At 47.1% G+C, this 13,811-nt stretch overlaps 3 protein-coding genes across 4 annotated transcripts in view; 2 read left to right on the top strand and 1 right to left on the bottom strand.

Moving 5' to 3' along the window:
- Window positions 1-13,811, bottom strand: part of NF1 (neurofibromin 1) — a 98,927-nt gene that overhangs the window by 27,589 nt on the left and 57,527 nt on the right. For both annotated transcript variants that reach the window (XM_064166252.1, XM_064166248.1), the window contains 3 exons: window positions 2,327-2,759; window positions 1,360-1,700; window positions 76-278 (listed from right to left, as the gene is read on the bottom strand). In XM_064166252.1, coding sequence (XP_064022322.1) covers window positions 76-278; window positions 1,360-1,700; window positions 2,327-2,759 — 977 coding nt within the window. The remainder of the gene's footprint in view (window positions 1-75; window positions 279-1,359; window positions 1,701-2,326; window positions 2,760-13,811) is intronic.
- On the top strand, window positions 4,436-7,060 carry EVI2A (ecotropic viral integration site 2A). The gene is made up of 2 exons (XM_064166195.1): window positions 4,436-4,574; window positions 6,156-7,060. Exons 1-2 carry the CDS (start codon window positions 4,492-4,494, stop codon window positions 6,892-6,894), a joined length of 822 nt encoding a protein of 273 aa, XP_064022265.1. The 5' UTR covers window positions 4,436-4,491; the 3' UTR covers window positions 6,895-7,060.
- On the top strand, window positions 9,486-12,552 carry EVI2B (ecotropic viral integration site 2B). The gene is made up of 3 exons (XM_064166028.1): window positions 9,486-9,809; window positions 9,913-10,066; window positions 11,243-12,552. The coding sequence occupies exon 3, from the start codon at window positions 11,275-11,277 to the stop codon at window positions 12,097-12,099; it is 825 nt and encodes a 274-aa protein (XP_064022098.1). The 5' UTR covers window positions 9,486-9,809; window positions 9,913-10,066; window positions 11,243-11,274; the 3' UTR covers window positions 12,100-12,552.

Raw genomic sequence — 13,811 nt, 5'->3', positions numbered from 1 at the left:
TGACTAAGTTCAGCAGCTCCCACCCCAAACCTTCTCACCCCCTGGTTAGCATTAAAGAGCACCACTGTTACTTACTGGACTTGCTAAATCCAGATATGCACTCTTCCAAGAACTCTAAGGTGAGGTGTGGCTCATTAGCTGCAAGAGTCTTACTGATGGACACAATAAATAGAGTGTTGTTGGCAGGAATACACAGACCTGAAGTTTCCAGTAACTGGCCTTCAATCTTTAAATTAAAGGTACAGGTTAAGGCACATAGAAGATTATAGGCGGCAGACCTGGAACAGAGCAAGCAAGGAGAGCTTTAGTAGTTGTCTTGTGCACCTGAAAACACATTTATCAGAACAAAGCCTCACAGGAGTGGCAGTGACATTTCAAAATCAAACCAATATTGCTCAGTCTGAGATTACACTGAAATCTTCAGCTTCTTCCCTGCACCAGTTAAGATACGCAGACAATGACATTTGCCATGGAGAATTTCTCCTCTGCTTGCTCTAAACAGGTTTTGATGAGCTTAAGGAGCGTGTTTGAAGGGCTCTGTCCTGCACTTCTCAGAACTGCTTTCTGTTCCAGGAAATTCTGAGTATTTCCATGGGCACCTAAGCTACTGGGAGAGATTGTCAGGGGTCCTGAAGGAGGATGCCACTGAGCCAGCCCCCAGTCTGGGGCTGAGTTACTGAGCACAAAGTTCAACACCATGAAAATCCCACGTTCTTGTCCTGGTTTGAGTTAGGACACAACTGATTCTCTTCATTCAGAAACACACATTGCAACGCAGAATTACTTCTCTTTATAAGAGAAATGAGGCTTCCTCCATGGCTTCAGTTGCCCTGACAGTAGGCACATCCTCCCTCACCCACAGAAACACCTTCTTTAGCAGAGAATGGGTCGGCTTGGAAGGGACCTTAGAGATCATCCAGTTCCAACTGCCCAGCCATGGACAGGGACACCTCCACTAAACCAGGTTGTTCAAGGCCTCATGCAACTTGGCATTCACAACCTTCCCAGGCAATCTGTTCCAATGTCTCCCCTCACTGACCCTCACTGTCAAGATTTTTTCCTATCTCCAGTCTAAATCTTTCCTCTTCCAGCTCCAATCCATTCCCTCTCATCCAATCACTGCATCCCCTTGTAAAGAGTCCCTCCCCAGCTCTCCTCTATCCCCCTTTCAGGTACTGGGAAGCCACTATAAGACCTCCCCAGAGCCTTCTCTCCAGGCTGAGCAGCCCCAAGGCCACTTTCTGGAGCTATGATGGAAGACAAATTGTTTTGTTCAAGGGAGGTTTGCTAACACTAAGACAACCTTGAGCAGAGCTGCCCCCACAGACTGAAGCTGAGAGTAACATGGGAGGTCTGTACCGCAAACTGGGGTCTGAGCTTCCCAAGTTGAGCAGGGCAATGTTCAGCAGCGTTCCAGGGACATCCTTGGGACGGATTTTGGTGTGCTGGGGGATGGAGTCTGGCTGGGAGAGCTCCCACCGTGTCCGTATGTGAATGATGGACCTCACAATGGCTTCACACTCCTGGTGCATGAAGGTGAGCGGCGTGCCCTGGTTGGCGATGGTTAAGGTGAACTGGTTCTCATCAACCAGGCAGATCTCCTCGATCTCGGAGGCATAGTAGATGTCATTCAAGAAGACAGTTTGGCCCAGCACTCGAGTTCGTTCTGCTGACGTCACCTGCACAGCTGTCGAGCCAACCTTAGGGAGGGAACAGAAAAATGCTTCAGCATTCCCAAGACACAGAGAAAAGCCTGACTGTTCTAATTTCACAGAGCTAAATCACACAATGGTTCAGGTTGGAAGGGACCTCAAAGATCATCCAGCTCCAAGCCCCTGCCATAAGCAGGAACACCTCCCACTAGAACAGGTCACTCAAAGCCTCATCCAACCTAGTCTTGAACACCTCCAGAGAGGGAGTATCTACATCCCTGGGCAGTGTGTGCCAGTGTTTCACCACCCTCACTGTAAAGAACTTTTTCCTAACATCCAGTTTAAATCTCCCCTATTCATATTGAAAACCATTACTCCTCATCCTGTCACTATGAGACCCTGTAAATAGTCCCTCCCCAGCCCTCAGTGTAGCCCCCTTCAGATAGTGGAAGGCCACTCCAAGATCTCCTCGAAGCCTTCTCTTCTCCAGGCTGAAGGGTCCCAACTCTCACAGCCTGTCACCATAGCAGAGGTGCTCCAGCCCACTGAGCATCTTCATGACTCCTAAAGAGAGCTGTGATTTCTCCTCATGGCAGGAGAACTGAGAGTAAAACCATATTCAAATCCTCACAGAAACACAATCATTCACTAGGAATAGCATTAAGAGGACTTACTTTAATAGAAACTTTGGTGTCTTTGTGAGCCAGTTTGAGAGCATTGTGAAACACTTTCAAGTCCTCCTCCAAAGCCAAGGTAGCTGCTGGGAGCTTCTGCTGGTCGTGTTCGATGTGCTCTGCCAGTTTCCCTGGAGAGTCTATGAAAATAAGCCTTTTGCTGCCTTTCAAACCTGTCAAGAGCCTTTCATGGTATTTGGTGTATTCTCTGACCCAAGAGTTACAGTTATAAATAAAAACTGCTGAGACATTTTCATAAGCAAAGCCTGGAAAGACTACAAACCATTTGGAAAGAAAGTCTGTTTTAAAGCGGTTACTGGGGCCAGCGTGGGTGAGGTCCACCACGATCTCGTATGGCTTTGCATAGTATGGCTTCAGAGTCAGCAGCACGTGGTAGATCAATAAATCTCCGTTGATCTGACCAGTCTTGAATCTGCAAGAACACAAGACAGAGGTTGTTGGGTTGGCATTTCAGATGAGACACATCCGAGGGGCGTGTGGCGCACGGCGCTGCACCAATCCACGGTCATCGAAGCACCACAGAGGCAAAGCGGCGACGCTGGATTGGCAGCTGCACCTGCCCATCTCTTCCAGCGTGGCTCACACTCCAGCCAAGTTTGGTGCCCAGTATGATGAAGCTTGACTTGGGATTGAACTCAACTTCATTTTGAAGTATCACAGCCAAGCAGCCTCCAGAGGGACAGGAGCTTTATTCAATTGAAAGGGGAAATATAACCCATGCTGGAGCGCAGCAGTGCATCAACTGGATCCAAAGTGGATTACGTGAGAAGAGTTTAGAGTTTGTTTGAAAGCAAAAGCCTTAACCAAATCAAGAGATTCTAACTGTATCTGATTTTATGTGTGGGGGGGAAAAAAGCATTTATTTCAGAGGTCTTAATGAAGACTAATTAACCATCTCCACCTCCATCTTTTCAAAGGATCTCAGACGGATCTACTGCAGCACCCTCTGATGATGCCTGCTGGAGAGGGGTCAGTCCTGAACAGCACAGAGGATGTGTCTACAAAATTACTCTTTTCAGAGAGCACTCAGATAAGAGATAAATATTTAAGACCTCTCTGTTCTCGTGATTGTCTGAATTTCAGGTGTCTGGTCAGAGCCTAAACCAAGGCTCCAGAGTGAGCATAGCAGGCAAAATTCTGCCAGGAAGAGTGAATTAAAAATCAAACCCAAGAGCAGCTCGTGAGCATCTAAGGTGCTTTTAAATCCCTATCACTGCTGTTATTTTTAAGATCCCTGAACAAACACTGCTCAACATGTGTATCTGGAAATCTGATCTCCTACTCAAACCAGAACGTTCCTATAGTAAACCTGTGCTGGTTATTCAAATCATGCAGAGCTCTGCTGTGCCAGGCTATGAACTCCTTAACAAAAGAGCTCATGAACAAGAGACAAACCCAAATCTTTTAGTTCTCCCCTTCCAAGTCAAACCACCACCACCACATCAGCTTCTCGGGTCTTCTAAACTGGGATGGAGCATAACTGGAAGTGGGTTGACTGGATGTTAGGAAGAGGTTCTTTACCATAAGGGCAGTAAGACACAGGAACTGACTGCTTAGGGAGGTAGTAAAAGCCCCATCCCTGGAGGTCTTTAAGGCCAGGCTGGATGGGGCTCTGATCAACCTGATCTAGTTAGTGTGACGTGTCCCTATCCCCATGGCAGGAGGGCTGGAGCTAGATGATCCTTGGGGTCCCTCCCAGACCTGAAAATTCTATGATTCTATGATTGAGACAGCATTAGCTCAACTCTTTCAAAGCAAACCAACAGACTATGAGCAGAGCTATTAAACACTGAGCGGCTTTGAGTGTATTGGGCCCCTGCTCCTGCTACCACCTGAGCACAAGATAACCGAGGAGATAAATTCAATGAACGGAGCGTATCTGTCTGCCAAAGATGGTTCCCCTCCCTCTTCCTGTGTTACTTCCTGTTGCTCTGAGAGCTAATTTGGACAAGTTGGTGTTTTTCCCCGTCCAACGTGTCAGGCTGCAGTTGTTACACAAAGGAAATGTGTCATCTCTGTGGTTTTGGTCCTCCACTTAGACCAAACGACAGAGGACTTCAGCTACTGATTTGCTTACGAAACACCAGCACTGCAAACCTGCCTGCTGTTGTGTGAATGGCTACTGGCACCTCAAGTGCAAACACATGCACAAAGACATCTTATTGTTAGAGGATAAAATAATCTACAACACAAATCTCCTGTTTCCTTGGGGCTCTATCCTGGCTAGGTGAGTACAACATTTCCCTTGTCCTCTTTTAGAGTTTCTCAGAGGTTGTAGAAAATGATAAGCAAAAGTATTTTTAAAGAAGCTCAAGTAACTCTAAAATCCTATCAATCTGTACAAATATCATCTCTGACTGAATTAAGGGAGCTGGATTTTTGGTGATGCTAAAGCTTATTCACAACCAGGCTTCAAAGACTGGGCAGTGACAGTCAGTGCTTAGCTCTGCTGCTCCTTGGGCTGCAGCCCTTGCTGTGTGCTGACAGAAGACCCTGTCCATACCCAGGCACAAAGAGCTGAACTAAACAGAAACCCCAGCCCTCTAACGATCAGCTCCTTTGCTCTTAGGCATTTAAGAAGCCCTCAACAACATCAGTCGTTCTATTTCAAGGAAAGCACATCTGCTCTAGAATGCTACAATTAACCCTGGACCTGCTGTGCTCTTGGAAGGGGCAGGCAGAAAGAGCGGACAGGACCATGGCCTGTTGGGGTAACTGCACCACCAAAGGTATCCTGAACAGCATGCAGAGACTTCATGGCAAATGTGGTTTGTTTCTAAAAAGCAGAGACTTTGCTGGGTTTGCTTTTGACCCTTTTTAAAGTATGCTACATGGCATCCTCCAGGCAGCCTTTAGCTGCAAAGACCACATCCCAGCTGAGCTGGAGGGGATCACTACGATGGCTTCCAGTTCCAGCTTAACAGCAAGGACTCATCTCAGAATGGAGCCTAATTTTATGTCATGGGTGAGCTGCAAAGTAAAAGATGCAAACACCTTCTGCTGCATCTTTGTCAGGTCAGGAGGCACCCAAGGTCTGGTTCCCTGCTTCTACACCAGACACAACATATCCCTCCTCTTCCTGGAGGACTCCAGCAACTCCAGTTCACCCCTGTGATGGTTGGGAGTGAATGCTTTTAAGTTCTTTGCTAGGCCTGATGCTTTTGACTTAGGATCCAAGATAACACTGGAACACTTAAAAATTCATTTTACCTGGGAATTAGATCTGTGTACCTCATGGTAGAACGAAGCAGACAAGTGAGAGAACAAAGATTTTCCTCCTGCAGACAGCTGTGCTGAGAAATAGCAACACTTCAAATGAGTTCCTGCTGTCACTTACAGGAATATTTGAGATTAAAGCAGGGTTCCACTTCCCACATTCAGGGGGAATGCAGCAAAGTAAGAAGTAGTAATCTGCAAACTTAAGATGGTTTTTTCTTTCCATTGTGTAAAAGCAGAAGTGATGAACTTAGTTGTAACATGGCCAGCTTTGAAGAAGGGGAATCACCTCCAGTCTGCCTCTGCATCACTAAGTTGTTCGTAGGAAACTCTTTCCTTTCTCTCGTTGCTGTGTTTTCTTTTTTTCATCTTCATGTGCTTTCCAAAACCCTCAAGCTGCCACAAGTTCAAGGCAACCTCTATTCTTTCAGAGTACCAAGTACTTGAATTCGTCCTCCTACAGCCATTGAAATGAGGTCATGACATATTTTTGCCATCCAAAAGGCTGCTGCCAGCTATTCCCTGAGAAGTCTGAGTCAACTCCCAAGCCCCAGGGTTTGTTGCACTAACATCACCATTTGTGCCTTTGCAGGTGGCTGCACAGGAAGATGAAGACAGAGATGCACAGTGCACCACACTTTGCTTTCCCTGCTGTGATCATCTTCTCTCTGTGCCTGCAAACAAGTGCAAACCACACTGATTACCCCGGGCTTAAAAATGGAACCTGGAACCCCATCAGCCAGAACCTGAGTGGAAGCCAGAGCCTAACAGAAGCCAATACAAATCCTCCTCTGAGCATCAATTCCAGCATCAGAACAGTTACTTTGGGAACACAGACCAACAGCCTGCAATTCATATCCTCCACAGTGACCCCCAATTCCACATCTCTCCCTGCCTCCACCATGGGAGGACTTGGGAACAGCAGCAAACCCAAGACTAATATGACAAAAGAAACCTGTGAAGACAACAAATCTCTTATACTGATTTGCTTCATTGTCATAGCAGTGCTTGTGCTCATCTGCACCTTCTTGCTTCTGTCCACAGTGGTAATGGCAAACAAAATGTCCTATCTCAAGAAAGCTCAGCAAGGGAAACGCAGGCCCCGGAGCAATGGTGACCTCCTGGCCACCAACAGCTTCTGGCCAACTACAGCAGGAACGTGGCAGAGGATGCCCAAGGAGCCAGCTGGAACTGACTTGATAATGCAAGAGTTAATAGCAGGGAGAGAGGCTGCAAGCCAAAGGAGAGCCGAAGAAAAAGCCAATGAACAGGAGAACAAAAGCCCAAAGTCACACAAACCCATTCTAGCCAATTTTGTAGTAGAAATTTGATTCACACTCAGGCAGAAATTCATCTTTTGGCTTTTCCATGTCGTTAATTGACGGTGAAAAATTCTCTTCCAAGTAACCACATGAATTTGAACAAAGGAAAGCTGAACTCGGGTCCTAGGGGCTTTCCTCTCTGATAGAGGGAATGCTGTGGCAATTTGTAGAAGGGAAGGGATGAAGACTGTGCTGAATTGCCCTCTAGTGCCAGGCCTGGATTTACTCCTCTGACCAGAAACCACGGTGGTAGTGGCTGAACTGGATGAAACACAAGGACAGAAGCCTGCTCAAAGATCAGGACAGGACTGTCAGCCCCATAACTACACTTCAAGGTGCTACACAACTATAACCAAGTTACATTGTTAAGGAAAGCAGAACTCAGTCACAACTTTGATGCAACTACTGAATGCAGAACTGGTCCCTGTCAACCCTTCTGGGGTTTTCCAACAAGAGATTCTTTAAACCAGCATGACTGCTTCTGAACCAGAGCGAGACTGGAATGGGCTTTATTGTGCTTTGAGCTGGTGCACGACCAAATGAAGTCTGTATTCTGTGTTCAGCACCAGAACTGTTTCAATTTGTCATCTCAAATAAAGCAGCAGTATCAGCTTTTAAATAACTTCTGTGATACTCTTCTCCAAGTCACAATATTACCAATAATCTGGCAAAAGGCATTGTGGAATATCATATCCCTATGACATTTGCTGAAGGTCACTAAAGGTCTTCTCTGATGAGTAGCTGTGATACCTTGCATCACAGAAACCAACTCCACTCTGTCCTAACACAGCCAATGAGAATGTGACATAATTGTATTCAAAACCACTGCAAATTTTGTTTATTCCCCTGCAGTCCTGATTTGTCCCCATAATTCTGGGGAGAGGTCTGTGCCTGGTCTCACTGCAGCATAGCTTTGTTGTTCCAAGGGAAGATGAGCAGCTCTTCACAGGTGGCTACTTGGGTCAAAGCAAAACTGTTGCACCAGTTACAGGAGCTAAAAGTGCATCGTGGCAAAGCTCTAAATGTCCTGTGCAGCTCTAAGAACATTTCTGACACAAGAGCTGGTTGGAGCAGATTGAAAGAAGGAGGATGTAAGAGAGAATCCTCAATCCATGTATCACATCATAGAATTATAGAATGGGTTGGAAGGGATCTCCAAAGGACTAGTCCAGCTTCAAGCAGTCAGCAGGGACATCCTCCACTAGATCAGGTTGCTCAGAGCCTTCTTGAGCCTGAGCTTGACTATCTCCAGGGGCAGGGCTTCAACCACCTCCCTGGGCAATCTGTTCCAGTGTTCCCCCACCCTCACGGTGCAGAACTTGTTCCTCATATCCAATCTAAACCTGCCCTTCTCTCATTTCAAACCACTGCCATCATCCTGTCCCTGCAGGCCTTTCCAAACAGTCCCTCTGCTGCCTTCCTGTAGCCCCTTCAGGTACTGGGAAGGTTGATATAGGTCTTCCTCAAAGACTTCTCTTCTCCAGCCTGAACCATCTCAGCTCCCTCAGCCTGTCCCCACAGTAGAGGTGAGGTCTCTGCACAATTTTGTGGCCCTCCTCTGGACCCTCTCCATCAGGTCCATGTCCTTTCTGTGTTGAGGGCTCCAGAGCTGGATGTGGTGCTCCAGGTGAGACTGCACTAGAGCAGAGTAGAGGCACATGAGACCCACTGTTTCTTTCAGAAGAGTAACCTACAATTCTAACTCTCCTTTCTTCTCTGTGGAGATGGTGATGATCCTACAGGAGGTTGTTTTTTTGGATGTCTGTGACCCCCCTGGTGTGGTTGAATCGACACCCACACAGCTTATGGACTGATCCTCCATCTCTAGAGATGATATTGGAGGTCTCTTCCAACCTGATTGATTCTGTGATTCTAATGGCCAGGGCTGGGGGATGCTGCACTGTGGTTACCTTCTCCTTCCCCAAATGACCATGAGCTCAGAAGGCAACAGCAGAGGCTGTGCAAGCACTAAAAAAAGAATGACACAGCAAAGGTGAGACTCCAACCTGGTGTAAAACTGCTCGCAGCTAGAAAAGTAATGGAACTGAAGAGGATGGACCTGTAGGGGTAGTCTGCCTGCACCCAGCAACACAGGCAGCTGGCAGACTCAAGGGATAAACTAGCAGTGTCAAAAAAAGCAGACAAGGGAGGGGAAAATCAGCATCCTACTAGTGGAAGGAAAGAAAAACCTGTCAGTGAAGTGGGAACTGAGGCAAAAGACAGGTGGAGACTATAAGGGTTTAAGAGAATGGGGATGAGATGAAGGAAACACAGAGCAGAAGCTGTGAGCTCCAGTGGGGTCAGGATTTGTGTTTGCTGCAGGAGCAGGGAGGGTCTGAAAAAGAGAACTTGTGCAAGTCAGAAGAGAGGCACCACAGGAAAAGCAGGAGATGAAGAAACTGCAGAAGGATTTGGCAGTAGCTACTTGGCACTGGCAGAACAATTACAGAAGGCCATGGGGACATATTTGTGCAGGTTTCTTTTTTCAGGCAGCCCTTCTAGGCAAAAATGGTCAAGGAGAACAAAGAAAGTAGCTTGGGTTACACTAAGTGGCATGGACAAAGACAGACAGTGGGAAAACAGCTGCTCAGAGAGCACAACCCTGAACTAGTGATGGCAGCAGGCACCAAAGCTGTCCAGACAGAAAAATCAGAGAGGGAACAGGGGGCAGAAGGGTGAAACCTGTCGTTATCTGCCTTTTAATGCAGCTGCATAAGCAAGCCAGGATCCTGTGATCAGAGCCTCCCATGACTCACTGCAACCAGCCCAAGGTTGCTTTTCCACTAATCGCCACCACAGTGCACAGACATTAAATCAGGAAGATTCAAATCCCAGCCAAACTTGCCTAATCCCTGACTCACCCAGAAGCAACTGTTCTCCACAAAGCCAGGCAAAGAGGAATTTCTCCACAATAGGCACAAAAAGTGAGTTTTACAGAAACAAAAGAGCTGAAAGGTCTGCTGGGGAAGCATGCAGGCTCTCAGACAGGGCTCTTAGTAATCTCCTCACTCTTGACACTTCCTGCAGCAAGTGTTGGCAAACTTCCTCCCTAGCTGCAGCAACCTGCTTCAACATGAAACGAGCCATTTTAGGCTGCTTGGCTCCCAGGGTGCATTCTGCCTGCCGAAGGCTTCCAACAAAACCTAAGGGGATGCCCGCTTGAGAGACGATCAATCTGCAGGTAAGAACCAGCTTTGGGGTGGAAAGGTTTAATGTTTCCATTATTTGGTTTGGATCTGCATTGTGCAGAGCCCTGGGCACGTCTCTGGCTTCAGGGAGTAGCTCTTGTTGAATGTCTGATCTCAGAGCTGTTGGGGTTTCAGACACGTGTTGGTTGATACTGTGACTATGAACTACCCTGAGCTCTACAGGCAGTATTAGTTGGTTGTGTTTTAAAAAGGTGGGAGCAGAACCAAAATGAAATTGATCCTTTTTACCTGTTCTAATCTGGGTAGAGTTTAGACTACAATGTCCTCAAGGAGCATTGGTTTATTGCTCCTGTGTGCTCACACTGCTGCATCTGAAATGATATTTTGCATATCTGCAAAGCCAAAGATTTCTGCATATTAGCTCCCCAGGGAGAGCTTCCCATGACTGGCATTACACTAAGAAATTAGCTCAAACTGCAGCAAAGTACCCTCAGGCAGAAACCCACCATGCAGGGGATGTGCTTTAGATCAGATTCTTCCTACGGAGACTCAGCGACCTGAACTCTAAACAGCAGAGGAAGGAAAACAAATCTGCTGCCTGTCAACAACTCAACACTGGCACAATCTCCTTGGTACAGAGAGTGGTGTCTCTAAACCAGCTGAGCACCAGAATGCTGTTCCCCCATGGCATGAGTACTGGGACACTTGGTAAAAATCATCATGCTCTACCTTTAACTGCTGAAGAGAGGAAAGTAGAGGAAATAAGAGAACTGTAAAGAGCTTTTTACTTTGGTCTCAGCTCACAGTGCTCCAGACAAGGTGATTTGCTCTACTGATGGCAATCCTGTTTGTCAATGCTGCTGCCAGCACTTCATGTTTTCTTCCAAGCCACGACCATTTCCATCATTGATAATGTTGCTATTTTAAGAGGCTGTTAGGAACTTCTCTGCTGATGTCTTTTTCTGATAAGGTGAAAAAAGGGAAAAAAACAATCCAAACATTCTCTTCAAAGATCAGTAGGCAAAAATCTGCTTGTTGGTTGGCAAGTCAGAGATAAAGCTGCTGGTGATGTAAATGACATTTAAAATGCTGGCTCTGATGCTATTTTCCCTGCTATCATATTAACAGAGAATTGCCTGGTCTCAGTAAAGTGTTAACAATACAAAGCAGCTTTCAAGCTAATATGTTCTGCTTCATTCCTGCTGTAGGAGAAGACACATTTGAAGAGGCTGCAGGAAAAATGGCCAGCACCCAAGTAATGCTGCTTCTCTTCTATGGAGAAATCTGGAAATCCCTCTCTGCAGCAACACCTCCAAACGTTTCCATGGACAGCAGAAATGTGTATACCAGCACGAGGAGTCCAGCAGAAGACAAAGATCCTCTGAATGAACTGCTAGCAACTGGACCCAGCTCACACAAACCTCAAGAAGCTCTGGCTGTGACGACAGCAGCCCAGCTTCCCGAAGCAGAGGCAGAGCCTAGTGATGGGAGCTGGATAGCAGCACTGATTATTGGCATCATTTTGGTTGGTATGATCGTGGCTGTTGCTATCATTCTTCTGTGGAAATGCTGTAACAGGCCAGTTCCAGTAGATTCCAACTGGGCAGGGCGTTCTCCATTTGCAGATGGAGACACACCAGATATCCTAATGGACTCTGACCAGGCTACTAAACGTTCATCAGTTTTATTTCTGCTGCCTTGGAGACTGAAACAGGACACAAACGCACAGCAGGACCCCACTGCACCAGAGAAACCACCCCCTTGCACCACCTGCCATGAAAACAGCCAACTGCCTCCACCAGCTGAAGGCTGCTCTGTAGCCAGTACCCCTGTTTCCAGCACAGATCCACCCCCAGCTCCCACCTCAGAGGCAGCAAGAGACGCACAAGATTCCTGTCCTGATCCAGATGATTCACTTGCACCTCCAGAGCTGCCACCTCCACCTGACTGGCTCAGGGAACCAAGTGAGGGTCACAGCTCTGAGCTCAGCAAGCACCAGGAACCTCACTGGGAAGCAGGGGGAGAATTGCCTGCCCCACCCCAGCTGCTGGGTCAGGAGATTTAGGAACTGCTGCCCCAGCCCGAAGCCCCCCTGTAAGCTGCCTACATTGACTGCCAGCACACTTCACTTTTTGCTCAGGGGAAGTACTCTTCAAACAAGTGGAAAAAGGAGAAGCTGACACAAGTGAGAACGCTGAGAGCACAGTGTGGGCATTTCCTCAGCATTTCTTAACTTCAGCTGTGACAAAAGGGAACAACCTGCTCCTGCCCAGAGCAACCACTGCAACCTACAGCCCACACTGTGCCCACCGCCCGTCTGCAACCAGGGACTCCAGATCTGGGGGACTGCAGAGAGCAGGCAGTGCACACCTTGGGGTGCCAGCACACCCAGGGATGGAACACACAGACTTGGAGCTGGCAAAAAGCAGCCTGGGGCTTCTCAGAACTGTTTGTCCTACTCGGCTGTGTAAGTGAATGCAATGAATTCAAGTCAATGGTAATAAAGCTCTCCAGTTCAGAGGTGTTTCAGTTACTTAAAGCACAGCTGAGTATGTGCTGAGATACAAAGCTTGGGATCCCACACAGAGTATAGATGCCTCTACACCAATACTCCACCTTGCACCCAAAGGTCCACTTCCATATGAGGGGGTAGGACCCCAGCAACAGTAGCTCACAGCTATCTCCTAACTGCCAGCAGCTGTTCTTAAGCAGCAGCAAGATTTCCTTTAGAGAAAACCTTGACAAAGAGTTTACTGGGCCAAAGCCTTCAGCCACTTCACAAACTTGCTGGGTGAAGCAGAGACCAGTGCAAGTAAACAGTTAATAGAGTGGCCACTGAACAGCTGAAATGGCTCCAAGCCCTGTAAGAACAAGAACAAGTCTTTCTTTTACGTAAGTACTTTGGGGGTTCATGGATAGGACAGAACCAGTTTGTAGAGCACCCCAGTGAATGAGGAGCAGAGTTAGTGGTGCTCAGTCACCAGTTCCCCCCTCTGAAGCAGCATTTGCAGGATGCACTCAATCCTGTGAGCACAAACTCTAAAAATGGACATCAAGTTGTATGGCTGCCAAATTCCTTTTTACTCAAGGTGTCCAAGGGTTTGACGTGTTCCTTTCTGGGCCTTAAGTGCACTTGAGGCTTGCTGTCCTGTCTGAGCCCACCCATCCTGGTAAGCCAACTTCCTGGTGGGAAGCAGGAGAGTGGGCTCAGAGATTTGCAGAAATAAGCTGCTAGATGCTGGAGCTACCTCTCCATGGCACCTCTGCAGATTGGCAGTCTGAGTTTGCCTGCAGAGGGAATAGATTTGTGGGCACACTGAGCACATGCTTGCACACATCCCAACAATAAACTTCAAGATCTTTACATTGCCACTAAAAATTCAAGTCCTAAGTCCTGCAGATATGACTCTGAGATACTCTGCACACAATGGGCACAGAAAAAAACAAATTACATAAGCATTTTTAGTCCTGTTTCTATAAACTGTATATTGTGTGTGCCTAAAGAAGAGCATTCCAATTATGACAAGGTCTTTTTAAAGGCTTGTTCCATGTTAAAAATCACAGCATTGTAAACTATAGCCACTCTTAACACACCGTCTGGAGAAACCCAGATCAGAATTTCCTGTGGAAGTCTGCAGAGATGCTAAAACTGAGCTGTGTTACACCTGACAACAGCGAAAGCCTGATCTGAGGGGCAGCAAACTGAACACTTTAAAATGATGAAGGGATATTCTGGCAGCATAGCTTGAAAAAAGCTTCAGACAGGAACCCTAAATT

This window comes from Pogoniulus pusillus, chromosome 27 (assembly GCF_015220805.1).
Source record: "Pogoniulus pusillus isolate bPogPus1 chromosome 27, bPogPus1.pri, whole genome shotgun sequence".
In the NCBI taxonomy this organism is placed as follows: domain Eukaryota; kingdom Metazoa; phylum Chordata; class Aves; order Piciformes; family Lybiidae; genus Pogoniulus; species Pogoniulus pusillus.
This window is presented reverse-complemented; position numbering and strand designations above follow the sequence as displayed.